This window comes from Argopecten irradians, chromosome 10 (assembly GCF_041381155.1).
Source record: "Argopecten irradians isolate NY chromosome 10, Ai_NY, whole genome shotgun sequence".
In the NCBI taxonomy this organism is placed as follows: domain Eukaryota; kingdom Metazoa; phylum Mollusca; class Bivalvia; order Pectinida; family Pectinidae; genus Argopecten; species Argopecten irradians.
In genome coordinates, this window is record NC_091143.1 from 27219331 (window position 1) to 27244414 (window position 25084).

Here is a 25084-nt window from a genome sequence, read left to right on the forward strand (position 1 = left end):
TTCATGAGTTCAAATCTAGTACGTGAGATTCATAAAGCAAACTAATATACAACAATATTTAATATGTATATTTACCAAACTTAAGCAGTATTTAGCACAATAATGTCTAAGCAATAATTCAATTTTGCTTTTAACAGCATTTTCATTGGCTTAAAAATCACATTTTAATCTCATAGCGTAAAACAAATGACACCACGGTTTGTAACGACGCCTCTGATTGGCTGATAAAACCGTATTATAATTTCATAGAATAAAAAGAACAAATCAAGTACATCGGAATTTCAAGAAATTGAATTATAAGAATTAATTGAATTGATTATTTTATGATAGAGTTATAACACAAAAACCTACCTGTACTCTCATCATCAACCGCTTTGTAATTTATTTAGAATATTGATAATAATGTATGATCACCAATAACAATTTTTTGACGTCAACAGTAACGTTTAGAAATGCCACGTTCGGAGGCATCTAAATACATTTACAAAACATGCTGTGAGTATTTTCAAAGGTTTAGCCTAGAAAAATGTATTTAGACGCCTCCGACCGTGACATTTCTAAATGTTACACGTGGCCACACCTGTTTAAATGAATTGTTATTGGTAATTGTACATAATTGTTTGTCCAATCATTTTTTTCAATCCGTTATGTACTAAAATCATTATCGATTCTTTTTAGGGCACTATGGTCTCATAGTGTTGTCTTGTGATGGCATAGTACCTTCTGCTCCGGCTGGGTACTATGCCATCCCTCAACAACACTGTAAGTCCATAGTGCCCTCAAAAGAAGACAATAAAATATAATTAGTACACTTGATTTTTGCGTTATATTTTCATAACATAAAACATCTATTTAAATTAATTTTCAAGTATTACTTTGAAAATGTCATTACAAGGTCGAACATATTTCTTCATTAAATCTTCTCTATAAATAGGCCTTAAGCCAATGAACAAAGCATTACATATATAAGCTGAACAAATCACTACATACATAAAAGATGATATATATATATATATATGAAATAATACACAGGTTTTTCCTGCTGGATACCACACTTCTTTCTTTTAAACATTAAATTATTTTGGAATTCCTTCATTATTTGCGACTTTTGCCCTAGATGACATTGGCACTTCGTTAATATCAGGATGAGTCTCAACGTCTACATGTACAATGATTGTCAAAAGATTTACAGATATCTGAGGTCAGAAATGGAAATAATAGCGAATTGCGCTTTTATATGTTTCACCGGCGTGCAATTCAAATAGATACTGTTGTGCATCGATTTTCCAGATCTATGATACATAATTATGGAAATTATAAAGAAACATGCACACAAGTTTAGTAACGACATCAATTAATACTATGATTACCACCTTATTTTCACCAAGACTTACTTTCGTGTTTTCAGCAATTTTTCTATAACAACTAAAGTTGAGACTGGTATGGTTCTATTTCATCTTTACTTAAAATAATTTAGCGGTGATCAATTGTCGTGTTTTCTGTTTGTCCGCGAAAAAAAATAAATAATCACACGCTAAAATAAGGTGTTTTACAGTATCTAATAATAACTAAAACAACATTACAAATCAGAACAAACATCCTGGATACTCAAGGGGTTCCAATCACTCTACATTCCTGGACTATCTCATAGTAAAATTGGAGCAAGCTCAGCGGAAAACATCTGAACCAATCACAGTCCTGCTAAGATTTCCTTTGAAGACTACAGAGAGAGCGATGCCCAACATTAATGCCACATAGCCAACCATAGAGTACCGTTATACAACTCTTACCTGTTTTGTTGCCTCCAATTCTACTATGAGATAGTCCCAGGGTGTAGAGATCGTAAGTGATTGGAACCCCTGGATTGTCAAGGATGGGCAACAGCATAATAATACAGTACATGTAAAAATTTTAATGAGTACAATTAATATTGGTTAAAGTGCTCCCTAGTAAACAAGTGCTAACGATTTACAACACAGAATGGCAAACATGGAATGTTAAACTAGCGATTCATTCAAAATTGATTGTATCTAAAAGAGATTCTTTGGGCCAAGTAGGATTTTGAATATTTTATAAAACTGAAATTTATAGTTCAAAAAAGTAAATCAATAAATGTTAATACAAGTCGTACACAACAAAATATCAAAGCAAAATATAGATACAGATGCAACAAATAAATAGCCATTTCAGATACAATGTAATATTATACCTAATATACATGTATACATATATACTTATCAAAAATCTCCTGAATCTTATTCTCACATTTCCATATATACGAAACTCACATTTCCATATATACGAAACTAGGACATTAGTCATTCAACACTAGATGTGAACAGTGATGTGTTTTCAGTGGCCAACGCGCAGACCAAGTGGCACATGATATTCTGATAATTTGGAAACCGTACAGCTCGACAATCAATATTCAAAACTGTTATCTTTCAACAACCTAATAATTATTACAACTCAACATTAAAAAGGGTCATTGGCCAACAAGTGTTGTGTAACTCAACATTCACATTTTGAATATTGTGAAACTCTGACATATACAAGAGCTGTTGGAGAACAGCAAAGCTCGCCTATTCAGAAGAAGTTGATGTTCAAGTATTTAATATTTAAACATGGAAATATGACAAATTAACAGACTCAAAAACCCCTTTCGAATAGGCGAGCTAAAAATTAACATTTGCAGCCACCTTTACATAACTAATAAATATACGCATTTTAAATCATGGAAGTAGTCACATATATTCCCCTCTATAAAATGCGACATTCTTTCCAGTCTCGTGAACTTTAACCTCGTATAGAAGCCCAGGCTCCAGTTGCTTGGCAAGTCTTTTCCATATAAATATGGCGATATTTTCAGCTGTACTGTAAAACAAGAATAAACATTAAATCTCTAGTTGGTGGCATGTTTGAAGCACTGGAAATACAAAATTACATCTTGACCAGACTCCGATTTCTCGAAAAAAAAGTGCAGACTTAAGTCAAACTTCACTTTTTCTTCTCATATAACTTGTATGAAAAATTCATTACTTAGTTCAGTTTTTGACTTAAGTTTGTTTCGAGAAATCGGGGCCATGTGTCCCAAATACAAATATTTCGATTTAGGAATCAATCTTACTTATACAAAGCTTTTACTTTGGCTGACAACACACTTCATCATTATATGACGTCAAAAAATAACGTCTTCATGGAAAACAGCACCTCCAATTGGCTCACAGTGTAACAATTTCCAAGATAAAATGAGTCCCTCAAAATTTTTCGAAATTAATGGTATTCTCTTGAATTATATGTTTTAACATGAACATATTCTGATGTTATGGAAAAAGAACACAAGTAAATCTTTACTCTCATAAAACGATAAACCACTTATTCAGAGAACACCGAGATTTTGGTGCTCCATAACAACAAAAATCAGCTAAAGTCAGTCGTGAAGTAAATTGAAATTGATGGCTACTATCTATGACAAAGAAACACTATCAGTTAAGGTGTCATTTCTTCTCTACAATTTTCAGACAAACACAGCATATTTACCTGACAACATTTTTGAAGTAAGGCACATCTTGATCGATATTTTTGTGGTCCATTACATCCATGATTGCTACCTACAACAAAACAAGAATAATTTTAGGATCCATATTTCAATGTTTGCAACAATACCACACGTCAGCAAATCAGAATCCACCCTGAAAACGACAACATTTCTCATTTGACTTAAGATACATTGCCTACTCACATTCATGAACTTTTTCAGGTCTGTTATATTCATCACCATTCCTGTTACCGGATCGACCTAGAACAGAGAGCAGACCTTTACGTGGCATGTGTTACGGGTAGGTTGAATAAATAGTAACTGTTACATTTCATGTCACCAATAATTAACAAACATGACCATATTATAATGTGATGGTTTAAGAGAACACTATAATTGTCCAAATACTTTCAGAGCAGGGCTGGTTTCAATTTTTTTTATTAACCAAATGCAATTCAGCATATAGATTTGACACATACATAGATACATAATAAAATAATCATTGTGATGTTTCAAGATGGCGGAGGATAATTACGATATACTTCATAGCAAATTAAACAAATTGACTTATATATGAGAATAGCAGTGCAGCAGCATTGGACAGGGTTGATAATCGGCTAGTGTTCGGAGGGTCCCAAGTTCGAATCCCAGTCTGACCGCTACATTTTCTCCTCCCCAATACAGAATTGGCCCCAACCTGGGGCTCCACTACACAATCCTGCTACACTATACTACTGGTGGAGATAATAGTCCTTACCAAAAACGTCAAACATAATAATTAAATACTGAAAACCATGTCATGTTCGTGTATGAATACAACATTCGCGTCTTTGTTATTTTCAACTCATTCCCTAAATTCTATATCAAAAACTCTTACTGACAATCATGGTGCATTGATATGTCCTTTTAACACAATATGTTTTGCAAAGCATTTGGATTCAAGTTCGAGCTCTCTCAGGAAATTACGTGAAAATTTGTATCTCACGAAGTAAAAAGTGGTTAGCACTACATAACAGTTTATGACGATGTTCTATGATAATGCCTCATCCTGATTCGTATATTTTTTTAACAAAATAACAACATGGTATACTGTAAACTACTTATTTTCGTGAGAAATGAATTTTTGCGTAATTCCGAGGGAGCTTGAACTTGAATTCAAATGTTTACGAATAAGTACATATGAATACAATATATTCGTGAATATGTGGTTTAATATTTCTGAACGTTCCACTTTCATTGTAATATCAATATAAATGAATACTTTTGATGCATATTGTATGATAACAGTGTGAGAAATAGATATTGTATATATTTGTGTACTTACTGGACCTCGTAGAATCACCTCAACTGAAAAAGAACATGTTTATTTGAAAATTTTGTTACTGCTTCGTGTATTGAAAATCAAAATACATGTACATATATCACGATTCTCTATGTATAATGCAAATGTACTGATCATATAGATCTATAAATGTACTGATCATATAGATCTATAAATAGATGGCCACAATAATAACTTAAAAAACTCATCTGCCCCTGAAGACCCCTTGAGTCTTTTCTTAATCAAAGACTAGACCAGTCCATTATGAAATTTTTGGGGTAAAACCACATTTTACATAAACACTTTGCTGCAAGATCATAAGCTGTATATCAACAACTACTATTACAAATACACAACAATAAATTACACGTATGAAAATGAGCCTGTAAAGGACAGCAAACATATATGTTCACATTCTCTCTCACTCTGCAGGAATGGCATACCTGTATAGTTGTGTCCGTGACCATTGGGGTTGTTACATTTCCCAAAGATGTTTTTATTTTCTTCATCGCTTAGTTCAGTGCTTCAATGAGAACAAAGTGTTTATCAACTTTATAGCCTTTAACTTTCACTACATAGCTTTACGTCATTTTCTATTGTTTAGATATTTAGTCTGTTTATTGTCAAAAGTTAATGACATGATGAGAATAAATTTCTCACAATATCATCTTCATGATACACATAATAAAATGTCGAATATTGAAAAACAAAAAAGCATTTTAGCCAATAAAATACCTGTATACTAGACCTCTTTAATTAATACCTAGGTGTCGCAAAACAAACAATAATGTAACAGAGCAACTAGAATAGAGAAGGTTGTCAGCCCCACCATTTGTACAATTTTGAATCCAAACCCTTTAAGGATGCTACCATTGCATTAGGAGTGCTATCCCACGCAAGTTTCAGAGGAGAAGTCTTTTATATGAAAATAGCTAAATTTAGCCCTTTTGGCCACGCCCCTCAGGCCCCCAAGGGGTGTCGTCCTACGGATGGCTGTGTTGGTCGAAATGACGACAAGGAGTAGGGTAGAAGCTTGTTGACGGCTTTTATTCAAAGTGTAGACAAGAGTTCTCACTTTCTCTCTCTCTCAAAGGTGGCCCTAGAGGAGGCGGTGACGTAGGTGTATGTGAGGCGGAAGTACCCAGTCTCAGTCTTATTCCCGTCTGATGTCCGTCTTATTTCAGTCTGGTTTCAGTCTAGTTTCCGTCTTCAGTCTGGTTTCAGTCTAGTTTCAGTCTCCGTCTAGTTTCCGTCTAAGTTCAGTCTTCAGTCTTCAGTCTGACTGGGGCCTATTGCGCCCCTCTATTTATAATGATTGGGTACGTGACTGGTACACGTGCCGTTGGGACAATGCTTGCCCCAAAGGTTACCCAGCTCATCATAAACTGTCAAAATTTACTAATTTTAATTCAGAATACGGCCTTACCGGCGCCTGATGCAGGCTTAACAAAATAGAAATGTTTTGATTATCTGACTGGACTTGGTTGAGGCTGGACAGAACCGCCTGTAATATGCACATTTTGCACAAACTATACTGCGCAGTTAAACAGGTGTGTGGACTACGTGATGTCCTGTCATTCCTTCCAGAACATTCCACGTAGTCCCTACCATACCCATACCTATTTGGTAACAATTAACTAATAAATTGGTCACCTAGTTTAACACGTGCACAGACCGTGCGATGTCCTGTCATGCTTTCCAGAACATCCCACATAGTCGCTACTAAGTAGGTGCCGTAACAATTTACTGATATTTCGGTCACCTAGTTTGGCCATGCCTTAAAACAACAACCTAACTCTGGCTGCAAACATGAGTAAACACTCCCGCGTTACTGACCTTTAAATATACTACACATCAGTACTAGGTATAAGCAACACTATATACACCACAATAATGCACTATGAAATTAAACACAGCCTAATAAATATATACATGGTTGTTATTAAATAACTAATACTTGTACTCTTATATAAAATACACTATAATTTAACTCAGCACCGCGATCCACAATTATACACGGCTAACATAACAACTTCTGTCAAGGTTCAACATGTACCCCACTTCCTGTTTACCTAGCGGGAATATTCAAATATCATATATATTAATGATATTCATGGGGACTTAAGCAGGGCTACTAGCCTGTCTATCTCTATAGGGTTACAATCATCTATCACCAATAATATCATTGGGGCTTAAGCAAGGCTACCAGCCTGTCTACCTCTATAGGGTTACAATCGCCCCTTTCTTCAAACAAGACAATATGTAAGGCATTTCTCAGAATGGCTTACATATTTCTTAACGCAAAGTATCAAGTATTATTAATATTTCAATTTACCACCGCCTCCTTTAAGAAAAATTCCTAAATAGTAACTAGTGGCCATTTCATTCATTTCTCCTTTCAACCTTCTTTCATTCGCATGCATCATGCAGTATATTTTTAATTATCGCGAAGTTATCCTATTAAACGTTAAACTATTAAACTCTTTTACCTTAATGCACAATATGCACATACACATATTGTAATTATCTTGGACGTTATACTTTAAACATCTCTTTAATATATTTCATGCAATATAAAGTTCTTATTTACAGTCACAGTTCTATGGTCACAACATCATAAAGTTGACCAGTAATTATATTTCACAGTACGTCCATTGTAGTTCAAACATTTTTCACAGTCACTTCCATTGTAGTTTGAACCTATTTAACAGTCACACAGTTCCATGGTAACTTCATCGTTAAAAATCAGTAATATTATTTCACAGTCACGTCCATTTTAGTTAGAACATATTTCACAGTCACACAGTTCCATGGTCACTTCATCGTTAAAAATCATTCGTAATAATATGGCTGCTCATATATTAAAATCCACAGTTTATCTCCACAGTTGCTGCTTATTTAGTTATATCCAGAGCTTCTTTATGTTCTTAGGTCCATCATCCACCACGGTTCTTGAAGAGGTCACATTTTGTCTTATCCGCATTAAGATATTGTGATTTTTTTTTTAATTGATTAACGTTAATATCCAGACAAGAGTTGGTCTTGTTAACACCAAGACGTTTCCGTATTGTCTTGTAATAACCGAGACATTATATGTATATCTTTGTCTCGTAAGTATCTTTAACCATATAGACGTTGAATATAACGGCATAATGTTTCACCGGGTCATTATCATTTCCTTCTTCACATTTAGACATTGTCTTGTTACGACCAAGACGTTACTTTATATCTGTCTATGGAAGACTGAGCTCTTTTCTCAAGTCTGGGTATATTACACTTCGTACTCGGGTTGTAAGGCAGTCCTGTTTACCCGTTTCACTTCCTCCACTTCCTGATGGGGCAGTTACATCTGCCTCGGCGAGGTCAACGCCCTCAGGGTAATTCCTGACATCAGTGTAGGTTTTTCTGTGTTTTCTTGTTCCTGGTGGATGAGTTCCTTGATGTATGTTGTCATCAATTCTTCTAAGGCTGTCATGTCTTCTGTGGATTGGTTACTTTTGAGTCTTTGCATTGTTCTTGAGGCTTGCGAGACACTCGACTCTGACTTTCCCCTTTTCACTGACCATTTACCTAACCTACATTTCTGACATTTATCCCTAATTCTCCTACGACATAAATATATCACTATAACAACAACTACTACCACACCTACTATCGACAAGTAGGTCGAGAGGGGCAAATCAGATTCCATGGGTTCAAGATCAAATGAATTGTCAAGTTCATTTATCAACTCATCAATGGGGATTTCCTTTATAGGCTTAAGTTTATGGGGTATCTTAATGTTTTTTTACATTTGGTAGTCTTTGGGTCATTGGCTTCCAGAGTTCAATGGAGCCTACATAATAATTTGAAATCACCTGTTGAAAATGATCTGTTAGGTTATATTTACTCTCTGAATGATAATATGAGGGCAAGGTCATATATTCATTTGATGCAGAACAACCTTCCGCAAGGGATAAGGTGTCAATAGGGTATCTGGTTACCACAGTACCAGATTGGGTTCTATAGGGGCATTTCAGTGTAAAGGTCAAAGATCTATCGTGGACAACTATCCATTGGCCATTGGTCAAATACTGGGCCATAGGGGAAGTGTTTGTATTTTTGTACTACTGTAGTACAATATTTAACTAAATTATTGGTCCAATTCATAAAAAGATTAACAATACATTTCTTATTTCCCATTATAGTATACATTGGACTACGAAACCTGCAGTAGTTTTTAACGCTATTTACACATTGATTCATCTCTTCAATTGTCATTGTAACCAATTGTGTTTTCGCTTCATTGATTGCAAGAGCTTCTGCTTCTAATTTATAAGTCGCCAAAATATTTGTTTGATTCGATCCAAGGTACGGAAGAGGAAGGTTATGTGCTCGGTACACAGCAAACTTGCCAATCATGTCTATTAATGGAATGGAAATAACTACAATAAGGCTATCAGTACTAATAAGTGTCGTACAGGTCACTGTCTTATAAAATTCCCAAAGGTCAGTTTCCGAGTCAAAAGGTACTCTTACACCTGGGTCAAGGTTGCTTTCTACTTCTATAAGGAGTTCGTACACGTCTGGGGGTGAAATGACTGAAGGGCTTAAATGTCCTAGAGTTAGCATATTGATCTGAAGTTTCAAATGATTAAGATAATCTCTAGCTAATCCAACTAATTATTTTGCTTCACTAAGGGCCCTGTCGATCTTAGTGTATGAACCTAGATATTCATCAATAGCTTAGATTAAGAACAAAAGCTCATATTTCTTTTTCTGAAACGATAAGAAACGATTCACTAATGAATCTCGTTATTGATCACGAAGAAAATATTTCAGACATTTTTTAAATAGCTCTGAATTGTCCTCAGAGTCTCTTGATATATCTCTCTTAACTTCATCTTTTCTATTGTGGAGTCTATCATCTTTACATAGTTTATCTACTGCGGTGGAGATTTGGGGCGTAACTTCATTTGCTAATTTATTTATCGCATCAATCTCCATGTCATCAGCAGTACAACCAGTCTCAGACGCATCTACAAAATCATCATCATCGTCATCTGTCTGAGTGTCAGCGTTATTGTTTTCTTTTAACTTACCTTTCAATTGTGATAAGGGTATAAGTTCATCATCTGAATCAATAGGACTAGCTTTGTCCAATTCTCGGGTCCGGAGCCTTTGTCTTAGCTCTATTAACGGAATATCATCCTCAGAGTCCGAATCTGACCTTTCTTGTCTTCTATATCTTATGACTCTTTTTAAGGATGTTTCCTCCTCAGACTCCTCTGAACTGCTCTCAGGGGGAACTACATATGTCGATTTCCTTAAAGGTCGACCTATATTATCTTTGGGCAACTCCCATTCATCAACATTTGCTAATCGTAAATGCCTCGCGTGTGTCTTCGTGACTTCACCTGTAAGCTGGTTTCTTACCTTAAAACTTACTGGTCCAGTTTGCTCAATAATCCTATAGTAAGGTGTCCATTTATTGTCCAGTTTTGAGGTACGCTTATGGTTTCTTATGTAAACCGGATCTCCTGTCTTTAGATCCTACGTCTTTACAGTTCTACTGATCAGCGAGTTTCTTCTGTTTCTTCTTCGCTTGTTTCATGTGTCTATGCACTAGAAACAAAGGACTTATGTTGCTGCTCTAAGGCGATTCTTGTGTAACTCTTCACCGGCATACCGCCCGTCTTGGCTTTAAGATTGTGTCCAAGGGGAGTAAGTACTACATTCGCGGTTATATAAAGCAGGAAGAAAGGCGAAGCCTTTGTTACCTCACTGGTATGAAATCTTTACTGCGGCCAATACTTGGTTCAAGAAAAGATCCCACGTGTTAACGTTTTCTTTGATCTTCTTGGCCAAAATGTCTACCATCGTTCTATGAAATCCTCCACTTTTCCATTTGTACTGAGGGCAATAATAAGAAGTGGTAACATGGTGGATATTCAATGCTTCTAGTGTCTCCTTTACTGATCTAGCGATATTCTCTGAACCGTTATCTGTAACCAGTTCTAATACGCTACCATATCTTGGGAATAGTTCTTCCAAGATAAGATGTACAATGTTTGCTGCTGATTTGTCAGGGACTGGAAATGCTTCCGGAAAGCCAGAGTAAACATCTATGAACGACACGATGTATTTGTTTCCTGATAATGTCTGGGGATAAGGGCCTGACAAATCCATTGCTACCTTAGCAAAAGGGTATGGGGGTATCTGGCTGTCTTGAAGAGGAGGATGAGGGTTACTCTGACTTCTTGTCTGACAAGTCACACACTTTTCAATGTGTTGGTGAACCTTCTTGTATAACAAAGGAAAATATTACTTCTTTCTTATTACGTCATATGTTTTGTCAACTGCCATATGACCTAGGAAATCATGATACTGTCTTATCACCATTCCTTCAAGTTCCTTCGGAATGTAAAGTCTCAAGACCGGGTCATCTGATTCCGCGTTTGACAAATAATACACTAAGTTATCTACAACCAAGAAGCGCTCCTCCTCACTCTTGGTTGCTTGTCCATTACAAAGTCTAAGTCTCAGCTTTGATATGTCTTCGTCATTGTCTTGCGTTTTTCTTATGTCTATGTCTTTAGGGAGATCCATATGAGGTTTAACAATATCGTCTGGAGTATCAACTGTACTACTGACAAAGTCTCTTGGCTTAAATTTGTTAGAGTTGAGAGCTCCAATCTCTAAGGCTCTGTCATCTACGTCCAAGACATCATGAATGTCTGTAGTTTCCTGTGTTTCTCCTTGCTTATCCTCAGCTTCTTCCGCTGTATCTGTTGGTAGTCGCGATAGTAAGTCCGCGCAACAATTAAATCTACCTTCAATATATTCTACCTTACAATTATAGGACGCTACAGTAAGGGACCATAAGGAGAGTTTCTTATTCAATGTCTTCTTGTCTGAGAATATGTAAGAAAGTGGGCGATGGTCCGTTCTTATTACAAAGGAACTGTTGTGTAAGTAGTTATCAAGCTTCTGAAGAGCATATACCACAGCAAAAGCTTCCTTCTCTATCACAGACCACCTACGCTGTGTTGGGCTAAGCTTATGTGACAAGTAATAAAGTGGCATTTCTTCACCTTCCTTTGTCTTCTGTGTAAGACAAGCTCCTATGCATGTGTCTGATGCATCTGTATAAAGCACATATGGTAGGTTTGGGTCTGGGTATGCTAGTAGAGGTACTACTGTAAGACTTTCTTTAAGATAGTCAAATGACTTCTGACATTCTTCAGTCCATTTGAACCTAGCATACTTCTTGGTTAGTTCTGTAAGACATTCCGCTATTTTGAGAAGTTGGGGATGTGCTTCCTATAGTAACCGCACATTCCAATGAATGCTCTTTAATCTCTTACGCAAGTAGGGGTTGGTAAGGCCCTAATAGCTTCAACTTTCTTTTGGTCCGGCTTTACACCTTTGTCCGTAATCATAAAGCCAAGATATTCCGTCTCTTTCTTGAAGAAAGTGCATTTCTTAAGCTTTAGTTTGAGTCCATGTTGTCTTAATTTGTTGAAGACTATCTGTAAGTGTTTCAGGTGTTCTTCGGCTGTCCTACTGTAAATTATGACATCATCAAGGTAAGCTGTGGCGAATTGTTCACATCCTTGTAAGACAATATTCATCAATTCTTGGAAGACAGCAGGGGCGTTACTTAGTCCGAAAGGCATTCTGTTGAACTGGAATAGTCCTTTGTGACAGGCAAAAGCTGTCTTTTGTTTACTTTCCTCGTTGAGTTCTACTTGCCAATATCCACTTTTCAAATCTAATGTAGTGAAATGTTTTGAGTGTCCTAGGAGGGTCAAAATGTCATCTATCAAAGGAAGAGGTACTGACATCGGGGTAACAATCTTATTTAAACTCCTAAAATCTACACACATTCTCTTACTTCCATCTTTCTTATCAACTACCACTAAGCCAAAACTCCAGGGACTTCTAGACCTATCTATGACCTTTGCCTTTAACATCTCGTCAATAGCTTCGTCCACTACTTGACGTTTCTTCAGGGGTGTCCTGTAAGGTCGGTTCTTAATTGGTTTGTGATCTCCTGTTTCTATATGCATCTTAACTGTCTTTGTATGTCCAAGCTGAGAATCCTTTTTGGCGAATAGATCCTTGTTTCTTCTTAATATCTTTAGTGTCTCAGCACTGTACTCGTCTGGTACATCTACCTCCTTAAAGTTTTCTTCGTCTTTGTCATCGTCTTTTGTCGCAGTTATACTTGAAATGTCTTTGTCTTCTAAGGCCTGTGCTTTGCCTACTACACTTCCTCGTTTTAGGTTAATCGTCCTGTTTGTTTGGTTAAGTATCAAGATAGGTATCTTGCGAGGGTTCGTGACCTTTGTTACACCGTTTTGTAAGGTCAAACCAGGTTCATCATATATACAAGTGTCATTTGCTGATATCTCTAAGAGCTTTGATCCTGGTATCTTAAAAGTTCTTGGGAGTCTTACCTGACATACCGTTGCCGTTTGCGGTCTTAACAATGTCTTGTGGGTGGTCCTTATTATTGAGGCAATATGTATGTCTTCCTCTAATTGAACATAGGTCTTACCTATACGCATACATGCAAGGTCAAAATACATTCTAACGCCATTTTGTTTAAGAAAATCTAAACCAAGGATGCAGTTTCTGTTCATGCCATCAACAACATAAAATTTATGTCTTAAGGTCAAATGTCTTATTTGAAATGAAATGTCTGCTGAACCTATTACCTTGAGCGGTGTACTGCTGACGGATTGGAGAGTCATGCTTTCTTTTCTTAGTCGTGGTTTGTTCGGTAACATCTTAAAAATCCTATTGCTGATTATGGAAACCTCAGCACCTGTGTCTAAGAGAGCTCTTATTTTTTGTTTACCTATTTTTATCACAGTTGTACTTGGGTTACTTGATATTTCTATTTTCTTAGACACATGCTTCTTATTTCTTTTCAACCTCGCCCCATCGGTTTCCTTATGAAGCGAGGTCTTTAGTTTAACGGCCTACCTTTTCTATTTAATTGGGGACAGTTCTTTCTTATGTGACCTTCTTCATTACATTGAAAACATCTGAATTGTGATCTTTGTTTATTTGGACCTAATGACTGCACTTGTGGGGGGTTCTGAGTTTGCACTCTGTTACCTGTACTATACGACCTATTTTGACTTTGGTTATGATATCTGCTATTGTCTGAATACCTATTTCTAGGGGCTCTATTAAGGGGTGTCTGTCTCTGTGTTTCCCTAAAACTATTTCTGTCTTGTACTGGGCGTGGTCTATGTCTTATGATATTGTTTTGTTTACATTTATAACACTGTCTCTGTCTGGTGTGGTCAATGTCCATTGGTACTTCTCGCCTCGTGTTAGTTTCGTTATGTCTAAGGTTAAAGTGTGTGTCTTGCGTAGGGGCTACCTGAGGGTCATATACATGTTCCTGTCTTGGCCTTAAGACCATGTCATTGTCATTATTCATGTCTTGTCTTAGATTGAACCTTTTCCTAAGGTTCTGTTCGCGCATAGCTATATGTACCGCCCTCTCTAATGTGTCTGGGTCCTCGCGCATAACCTTCATCTTAATATAGTCAAAATGCAACCCATCACAAAAGGCGTTAACTAATTGTCTTTGAACAATGCCCTTTTCACATTCCTGGGCATCAGGATACGCGTCTTCTGCTACTTGCAGGAGTCGTTCAGCGTATATCTGGACGCTTTCGTCCCGTTTCTGTATCGTTTTACGTAATAAGGCCATAGCTTGATGCGAATCTGTTATGTCAGCGAATCTTTGTTTGAGGAGTTTCTTAAGGTCCTCCCAAGACAGATCTCCCTCTAAATCGTCTAAATATCGTTTGATAAAATCCCCTACTGAACCTACACTTGTTTGATACGCTATATTAGGGATTGCCTTGTCATCTAGCCCTACTAATTTCGCGTATTTTTCTATTTCTTTTATCCAGGTCTTGAATTTAGTGGGGTCACCCTCAAATGATCTAACGACCTGGAAAACTCCCTGCGCTGTCATAGCCGCAGAGAAGTTCTTAAAATGTTGCGCCATGTTTCTAAACACTACCTCACTATCGTCATGAGCAATATTCTGATCTGTGGGCATATTTTGATTTTGTTCTGTCTGTGTTAGACCTGCCATACGCTCAGTTAATTGGGCCATGTCTACATCTAAATTGAGAGACATTTTTTTTTAAATATTGCCAAAAATATGTATACTGACAGTACCTGGTTTCTAACTAACCAAATTATACCACTAAATACCTAATACAACATTAAAAATGGTCAGCTACTAGAGGTACTAATCAAAGTAGAGAAAGTTCGCTTACCTTTAGCCGTCTGTTTCTTCGTCTTCAGGTTCTTTCTTTTCTTCTTTATATTGAAGATCCTGGTCACAGCACCAAATAACATAACCCCTTACCCCACCTTGTCGCCCTATGGATGGCTGTGTTGGTCGATATTACGACAAGGAGTAGGGTAGAAGCTTGTTGACGGCTTTTATTCAAAGTGTAGACAAGAGTTCTCACTTTCTCTCTCTCTCAAAGGTGGCCCTAGAGGAGGCGGTGACGTAGGTGTATGTGAGGCGGAAGTACCCAGTCTCAGTCTTATTCCCGTCTGATGTCCGTCTTATTTCAGTCTGGTTTCAGTCTAGTTTCCGTCTTCAGTCTGGTTTCAGTCTAGTTTCAGTCTCCGTCTAGTTTCCGTCTAAGTTCAGTCTTCAGTCTTCAGTCTGACTGGGGCCTATTGCGGCCCTCTATTTATAATGATTGGGTACGTGACTGGTACACGTGCCGTTGGGACAATGCTTGCCCCAAAGGTTACCCAGCTCATCATAAACTGTCAAAATTTACTAATTTTAATTCAGAATACGGCCTTACCGGCGCCTGATGCAGGCTTAACAAAATAGAAATGTTTTGATTATCTGACTGGACTTGGTTGAGGCTGGACAGAACCGCCTGTAATATGCACATTTTGCACAAACTATACTGCGCAGTTAAACAGGTGTGTGGACTACGTGATGTCCTGTCATTCCTTCCAGAACATTCCACGTAGTCCCTACCATACCCATACCTATTTGGTAACAATTAACTAATAAATTGGTCACCTAGTTTTAACACGTGCACAGACCGTGCGATGTCCTGTCATGCTTTCCAGAACATCCCACATAGTCGCTACTAAGTAGGTGCCGTAACAATTTACTGATATTTCGGTCACCTAGTTTGGCCATGCCTTAAAACAACAACCTAACTCTGGCTGCAAACATGAGTAAACACTCCCGCGTTACTGACCTTTAAATATACTACACATCAGTACTAGGTATAAGCAACACTATATACACCACAATAATGCACTATGAAATTAAACACAGCCTAATAAATATATACATGGTTGTTATTAAATAACTAATACTTGTACTCTTTATAAAATACACTATAATTTAACTCAGCACCGCGATCCACAATTATACACGGCTAACATAACAACTTCTGTCAAGGTTCAACAGGTACCCCACTTCCTGTTTACCTAGCAGGAATATTCAAATATCATATATATTAATGATATTCATGGGGACTTAAGCAGGGCTACTAGCCTGTCTATCTCTATAGGGTTACAATCATCTATCACCAATAATATCATTGGGGCTTAAGCAAGGCTACCAGCCTGTCTACCTCTATAGGGTTACAGGGGTCAGCCCTACCATTTGTACAATTTTGAATCTGCACCCTATAAGGATGCTACCATTGCATTATGAGTGCTATCCCACGCAAGTTTCAGAGGGGGAGGGGGGTTCAGCCTCACCATTTGTACAATTTTGAATCCCCACCCTATAAGAATGCTACCATTGCATTATGAGTGCTATCTCACGCAAGTTTCAGAGGAGAAGTCTTTTATATGAAAATAGCCAAATTTACCCCTTTTGGCCACGCCCCTCAGGCCCACAAGGGGTCAGCCCTACCATTTGTACAATTTTGAATCTGCACCCTATAAGAATGCTACCATTGCATTATGAGTGCTATCTCGAGCAAGTTTGAGAGGAGAAGTCTTTTGTATGAAAATAGCCAAATTTACCCCTTTTGGCCACACCCCTCAGGGAGTCAGCCCCACCATTTGTACAATTATGAAACTCCACCATATAAGGATGCACTATCCTATGCTTAGTTGTTTATCAACTGAGTCAGCCCAACCATTTGTACAATTTTCAGTCAGTACCCTGTAGGGATGCTACCAGTCAAATTTTGTTAAATTCTAACCGGTAGTTATGGAGAAGAAGTCAATTGTTGACGGACACCAGACGCCGGACGCCAGATGCCACGGTATCACATAAGCTCACCTTGGTCCTTTGATCCAGGTTAGCTAAAAAATTTAATTGAAACTAGACTTGGGCTTATAGCAGACTAGAAATAATTATCTTTATTTTAAGATGGCAGACCATTTGTATGTAGATTTCTGTGTCCTCACCTGTATGTGTTGATTTATTTTTGTGAATATATTTTAATTCATGTCTAAGTTATATGTCTCCTGGTAACAGCTTGGTATACGGTATAAGGTGAATCAAGACGTAGTTATACTACAATGCACTAAAAGGTATAAGGGTTATTTACATAATAGTTATATTTTCTAAATGTCAGAATATTTAAGAGACCATCAACTGTATAAAGTAGGCGTTTGACTTGACAATTAATTGAAATGAGACTAATGGACTCTTGAGGTTGAAGAGAGTTAGCTAAAAACCTTTGGATATATGCTGTATCTAGCAACAAGAGATCCCAGAGGGATCTTGGCACCCACAAAGGAATGATCTATGTCTGACAATAGAAAGAGGGATCTTTTCTCTGCTTTTTGAACTTTTACTACATATTACCACATATGAAATTTGAACGAGCTGTCCGAAAATGCAATATGCACAACTAAGGTGCTAGGGGAACCTGCACATGAAATTTGAGACAAATCCCTTCAGTACTTTCTGAGAAATAGAGGTAACAAACTTCAATTATCAAAATCCAAGATGGTGGCCTGTCAGCCATCTTGTTGACCGATCAATCCCAAAATGCAATATGCACAACTAGGGCCAAAGGGGAATCTACATTTTAAATTTGAGACAGATCTCTTCAGTACATTCTGAAAAATAGTGGTAACAAACTTCAATTGTCAAAATCCAAGATGACAGCCTGTCAACAATCTTGTTGACCGTTCGAGCCCAAAATGCAACATGCATAACTAAGGTCCTAGGGGAACCTACATGTTAAATTTGAGAGAGATCCCTTCTGTACTTTCTGAGAAATAGCAATAATAAACTTTAACTATCAAATTCCAAGATGGTGGCCTGGCGGCCATCTTGTTGACTGATCAGTCGCAAAATGCAACATGCACAACTAGGGCTCTAGGGGAACCTACATGTGAAATTTGAGAAAGATCCCTTCAGTACTTTCTGAGAAATAGTGGTAACAAACTTTAAAACTATCAAAATCCAAGATGGTGGCCTGGCGGCCATCTTGTTGACTGATCAGTCGCAAAATGCAACATGCACAACTAGGGCTCTAGGGGAACCTACATGTGAAATTTGAGAAAGATCCCTTCAGTACTTTCTGAGAAATAGTGGTAACAAACTTTAAAACTATCAAAATCCAAGATGGCGGCCTGGTGGGCATCTTGTAAACTGATCAGTCCTAAAATGTAATATGCACAGCAAGGGCCCTAGGGGAACCTAATTGTGAAATTGGAGAAAGATCCCTTTAGTACTTTCTGAGAAATAGCGGTAACAAGAAATACTATTAGAACCTCGGTGACTTAATTGAGGATCTACATCAAAGACGAAATAAAGACTTGCGGAATAGTAGAAGTGTAGCATTTTATTCGATTTAGAGATGCCAGAAAAGAGGAAGTCTATTGAAGTCAAAATCAATTCAAACAAATGACAAATTATTCAATGATTCTGATAAGATAGGAATGGAAACTAGCAACAAAACAGTACTGAAGTGCAAGCGAGAAAGAAACACCAGCTGCATGACCACTTTCATTCATGAAAAGATCATAAGACATGGAGGAAGGGAGATCATGTGAGAATGAAGAGAGGAAAAGAAGAGAAACTGTGTGTGTGCATAGACAATAACAGCAGAGATTCATCTCGGGTTTCTTGACTAGAACCATTTGGAAAGAGTTTAATAGTGTTGTAAGTCATGGAGCGTGATGTTCTACATAAAGTCTGTCTGAAATTCCTATGAATGCCGGATGAGTGAAGTTTGGGGGAAGGTGATATAAAGTCATGTTGGCAGAAGACAGAGAATTTTTTGGTCCACAGCAAGAATGACAAAAGGGTGTCATGCAAGTTAGCGTGATTAACCTGAGGGAAGACGGCAAGAATTGCTTTGAGAAATTAATGAGAGAAATAGCATCATACATGACCACAAGGATACATTATCTTATTGTTCATGCTAAACCAACACATGATAGAGGCCAAGAGCGGAGAGGCCAAGTCATGCTGATTGAGCCTTAATGGATCAACTTGACTTGAAATTTATCGATATTCAGACCTGGAAAAGTACAAAATAAGTTCAAACTGAATCCTGGTGTGCTATATCATTGGTAATTTAAGGCTAGTACTATTGTCTCATCAAATCAGCAAATCAAAAGTGATGAGGCATCATAGGATACTCCTGCCACCAATGTTGAATATATGTGTTGATATGGTTTATTACATGAACAATTAAAAACAAAATTACATTACAATCCTGAAGAAATGAGATTTCATGTTGAATGTATCATATAGAGTAAAGGAATTTTATATCTCAACCCTCGTTGATAACGAATTGGCATAGAGGTATTAGAAAAAGGAATCCACAAACCATTCATCATCATATATGTGATAATTGTACATGTAGTTAGTTTTCATTTATTTTTTCAGACTTTTCAATTGAGATTCAAGTTATCATAAAGAACAAAAGCAATTACTAATAGCAATTTATTGCCAATTTTCCCCTAATGAGCCCTGCACCATGGGGTCAGAGCTAAGATCTATATACAAACTCAATTTCCCTTCCATTAAGGATATGCATTCCATTCACAACTTAATTACATTTAGCAATTTATCAATTCACTAGCCTTAATTACATTTAACAAGAGGCCCATGGGCCTTAACGGTCACCTGGGTTAGAATATATAATGAAACAAATAATGAAACAAATTAAAGACATATAAACACTAAATGCTGGGCCTTGAAGTTGGTCAGTGATTTATAAATTTGACTTTTTAGACTATGAAGAGTATTTGCTTCCATCAAACCTGTGAACTTAAGAGGTATTTTTTGAAATTTCAATCATTTTGACCCTGTTTGGTCCTGCCCCTCTGGTCCCCCAGGGGGTCATCGAGGACGGATATGGATGTTAAAATGCTATATCTTAGGCAAATAATTCTAATCAAGTTTGACTCATTTCCTATGAAAATTGGGCAAATAATGTTCACAAATTAAATATGTTTATCCTATATAGACTAAAGTAAACTTGACCCCTCCCCAGGGGGTAACGTGAGACCCAAAGGTCATATAATTCACAATTTTTATAAAACACCTTAAGACCTTTCCATCTATAATTATTTGATTCTACTATTTCCAGAATTTTAGAAGATTTTTGAAGTTTTAGCCTATTTGACCCTTTTTTAGCCCCGCCCCTCTGCCCCTAGGGGGTCGGCCAGGACCAATGTGAATATGATATTAAAATGCTAACTCAGGCTAATAATTCTAAAGTTTGACTCATTTCCTATGAAAATTGAGCAAAATATGCTCATTAATGTGTTTTTCCTATAAACTAATAGTAAACTTGACCCCCTCCACAAGGGTAAACATGAGATCCCAGGGTCATATAATTTATAATTTTTATAAATCAAACTTTAAGACCTTTTTATCTATAAAGTGTATTTGATTCTACCATTTCCAGAATTTTAGAAGAATGTTTTTGAAGTTTTCGCCTATTTGACCTTTTTTGGCCCCGCCCCTCTGCCCCCAGGGGGTCGGCCTGGACCAATATGGATATGATGTTAAAATGCTATCTCAGGCTAATAATTCTAACCAAGTTTGACTCGTTTCCAATGAAAATTGAGCAAAAAATGCTCATAAATGTGTTTTCCCTATATAAACTATAGTAAAATTGACCTCCTCCCCCGGGGGAAACGTGAGACCCCAGAGTCATATAATTCACAATTTTTGTAAAGGACCTTAAGACTTTTCTATTTATGAAAAGTATTTGATTCTACCATTTCCAGAATTTCAGAAGAATATTTTTGAGGTTTTAGCCTATTTGACCCCTTTTGACCCCGCCCCTGGGGGTTAGTCATAGAAAATTTGTTAATAGGATTAAATGGTCATCTCATACTGATAATTCTGACAACATTTGACTCATTTCCTATTACAAATGACCAAATAATGCTCAAAAATGTGTTTTCCCAATATAAACTATCGTAAACTTAACCTCCTCCCCAGGGGGAAACTAGAGACCCCAGGGTCATATAATTCACAATTTTTGTAAAGACCTTAAGACCTTTCTATCTATGAAGAGTATTTGATTCTACCACATCTGTGAGTAGAGAAGAAGATTTTTGAAATTTTACTCAATTTTACCCCTTTTGGCCCCTCCCACAGTCCCCTGGGGGGTGGGGACCATATAATTCACAATTTTGATTGGCCTTATGCCTTAGAAGGTTAGTGCAAAATTTCATTGAAATTGCTTCAGCAGTTTTGGAGAAGAAGTCGAAAATGTAAATTGTTTACGGACATACGACGCAAGACGGACGACGGGCAACGGACGACGACGGACAAAAGGCGATTAGAATAGGTCACTTGAGACTTCGTCTCAGGTGACCTAAAAATTTATTTACTCACCAGGCAAAAAGATTTCCACAAGTTTGATCAATGAAACCCAAAGGTAAGCTCACCTAGCCCAAATACTGTGGTATGGTGTCCCTCCATCAACATTTCATTACTAGCCTTAAAGTACCACTACTTGAAGGCTATTAGCTAAATTTGGTCAGAAACATATACTTTGGAAAAGAGAATAAGATTTTGCATGAAATTAAATGCTAAATATGACCCCTCTGTTGCCGAAAGGGCAATGTCCAATAAGGGAAATGAGGGAATTCCTTTAAAGGGACAATTCAATCTTAGAGAACATTAAAATTTGTACATATATCGGGAAAAAACCAGTTCTAATGGAAATTAGATCAGTCGGTTTTACTGTGATATGTCTGAAAAGCCCATGGTGGTGACATGTGTGTAAATGTTCAAACTCGCTCGCTGTCCGCCATTACACATTGTGGTCGAACTTCTTGTATGCCGAACCCTGTCCTTTGCTCGTAGAGTAATGCAACTTTTGTCTAGAACTGCTCAAATCGCTCTGACAGTAGTGGTTTACATTATTAGGTGAATTGTTTTGCCTAAAAATCATTTTATTACCTCCTCAGTGGTTATGTAGTTCATTTGTTTAACATGCGTGACTTTGGCTCGGGTATGGGTACAGAGTAGATACTGTACCTGCTTAATCGTATTGATCAACGATTTGTAATTACAACAGTATCAATTAAAATACTTAACAATGACGTGGAATTTGTCAATATATTGAGTTATATGTTTCATAAGAAATGTAGAACAATACATTTACGCCATATTTTGCTTCTTAGTTATGTAAAAGAATTAGCCTGAGCGAATTGTCCCTTTAAATCACTATTCATAAAATACTGAATCAACCTTGGTGAAAGGAGTCCCGGATCAAATTTTTCATAAAAGGTGACTCTGACCCATTGGAACCAGGGGAAATTCCATCAAATTGCTACTAATCATAAAATTTCTTACAATTGAATATATATATATATATGTAACAGAGGTTCCTTAATGGAGCAAAACCATAAATAGTCAATTTTCTTCATATTATTTGCTGTATAAGGCAGAATATATTACATTGTGTGTTATATTACTATAAGCTGAGTTTGAGCCAGATACATTTCTGTATATTTAATAAATATACATGTATTTGTAAGCTGTGTATACCTATGGCATGCCGATTTGTCATAAAATTCATATATTACTTAAGGTCAAATATTTTGCCCTGAAGGTAAAAAGATTTGCCGTTAAGGTCAATTCTTTTTACCTTAAGGTTAAATCTTTTGACCTTAAGTGCTAAAACGTTGAAACTGTACATAATGGCAAAAACTTTTGCCCTTAAGGTCAAAAGATTTGCCGTTAAGGTTAAAAAATCGGATAGGTAACATAATGGCAAAAGCGTTTATTTGACATTATGTCCATATTTTTTAACCTTAAGTTGTTGTAAACAAATCTTTAGATAATGGCAAATCTTTTGACCTTAACGTCAAATCTTTTGACTTTAAGGGCAAAAAATATTTTTTGTCGTTATGTGTGATGTCATAAATGTTGACATACCACTTGCTGGGAATGGAATCATCCAATTGTTTGTTGGTCAGATTTAGTATTTATTTCATTAAGGGGAAGGAGGAGTCATTTTTGGATCAGGTGTTTCTTCAATTTACAGAAGCAGTGATTGACAATGAGGTTTCAATGTTTCAAAAAATCAAGAATCTTATAGTATTTTTCATATTTTGAAGGGGAAGGGTAAATTTTTCTTATTATAGTCTAAAGTATAAAATAGTACAAAAAGTTATTTAACCTTAAGATAAAAAGATTGTTTGACCTTAAGGGCAAAAGATTGATTTACCTTAAGGTTAAAAAAAGTTTTTTGACCTTAAGGGCAAAATATTTACTTACCTAATGGTTAAAAGTTTTTTTACCTTAAGGTTAAAAAAGTTTTTAGATCTTAAGGGCAAAAGATTGATTTACCTTAAGGGCAAAAGATTTACTTACCTTATAGCTAAAAGTTTTTTGACCTTAAGGTTAAAAAAAATTTGACCTTAAGGGCAAAAGATTTATTTACCTTAAGGGCAAAAAATTTACTTACGTTACCTTAAGGTTAAAAAAGTTGTTTGACCTTAAGGTTAAAAAAAAGTTATTTGACCTTAAGGTCAAAAGATTTATTTATCTTTCTGTAGCAATATAAATTAATTATTACCAGGTAGACTTTTATTGTCAATAAAATAACAATTTTGAAAACAATTTTGTTACAAAGTACTTTTGGGGATTTTCAATTTTCATCAGTTGTTTGGTGTTTTCATTGGGGTTTTTTTAACTTTAAAAGGACTTAAAATTTCATTTCCCTTAGTGTTTCGTGTTGTTCAGTATGTGGACAAGTCTATTTTGTGATTAGGGGTATGAATAGCATAGTGACTTCTATAGATTAATTATTTGCCATTATGTACATTTAACCTTCATAAGGACAAAAGATTTGACCTTAAGGGCAAAAAAGGTTTTGGACCTTAAGGTCAAATCTTTTGCCCTTAAGGTTGACCTTAAGGTGAAATGTATATTAAATGGCGAAAAACATTTTTTGCCCTTAAGGTCAAAGGTTTGACCTTAAGTATTATGTGTATTTTATGACAAAACGGCGTGCTATACATACCGGCTGGTGAGTTACATCAGTAAACATGTAGCCATTTCAACTTTAATTACTAGTAAAATTTAATAGTTATCAGCATCAAATGTTGGTTGCTGCCTCCATAATTACATGCATACACTGATTTTTTTTTTCAATTTCCATATCCATGCAGCATATTGTTACCTGTACACAAATGAACTTGCAAGCGCTGGCAAGCTTCTTTTTAACAGAAAAGCCAACAGCTGTCACATTAACCAAGCAACTATCTGTCTAGACCAATTATTAAATAAAAGAATCTTTTAACTGGGATTCATTGAGTGAAAGAAATTCAAACAGGAGCTTTCATTTATTTTTTTTATATCTGATGAAACATAATTGATTACATTGTATGCGTATTTGCATTCGCAAACTTGTCTAAATTCACAGTTAGCACATCTGTTGTAGGACATATCCAGCTCATCTTCTGATCAGATGGGTTGATAGGCCTATATTACATGTATTAGGTAACTAACCGCTTACCTGTGCAACCTGTGACAAGCTGAAAATGATTCTTTTCGGCTGATGTAGACTATTGGATTTGCTTCCTTTAATGTTCCATTCATTTTAAAAGTGAGACCTATCACTGAACCAGTTTCAATGTATCCAGCGCAGTGTCACAAAAAAAACCCACCACTACAGCTGTTTTGACATGCACAACCTATTCGTCTGCAGAGGGAAATCCTCTAATTTATGATGAGAGATTTGATTGGATGATGCATTTTCCCTCTTACT

General features: G+C 36.5%; 1 protein-coding gene across 1 annotated transcript; it reads right to left on the reverse strand.

Annotated features, from left to right (window-relative positions):
• Nucleotides 1-2699: 2699 nt before the first annotated feature.
• On the reverse strand, nucleotides 2700-25025 carry LOC138333528 (6-pyruvoyl tetrahydrobiopterin synthase-like). The gene is made up of 6 exons (XM_069281969.1): nucleotides 24833-25025; nucleotides 5303-5382; nucleotides 4863-4885; nucleotides 3743-3799; nucleotides 3541-3611; nucleotides 2700-2874 (listed from the first exon to the last, which is right to left on the reverse strand). The coding sequence occupies exons 1-6, from the start codon at nucleotides 24913-24915 to the stop codon at nucleotides 2745-2747; spliced, it is 444 nt and encodes a 147-aa protein (XP_069138070.1). The 5' UTR covers nucleotides 24916-25025; the 3' UTR covers nucleotides 2700-2744.
• Between the last annotated feature and the right edge of the window lie 59 nt (nucleotides 25026-25084).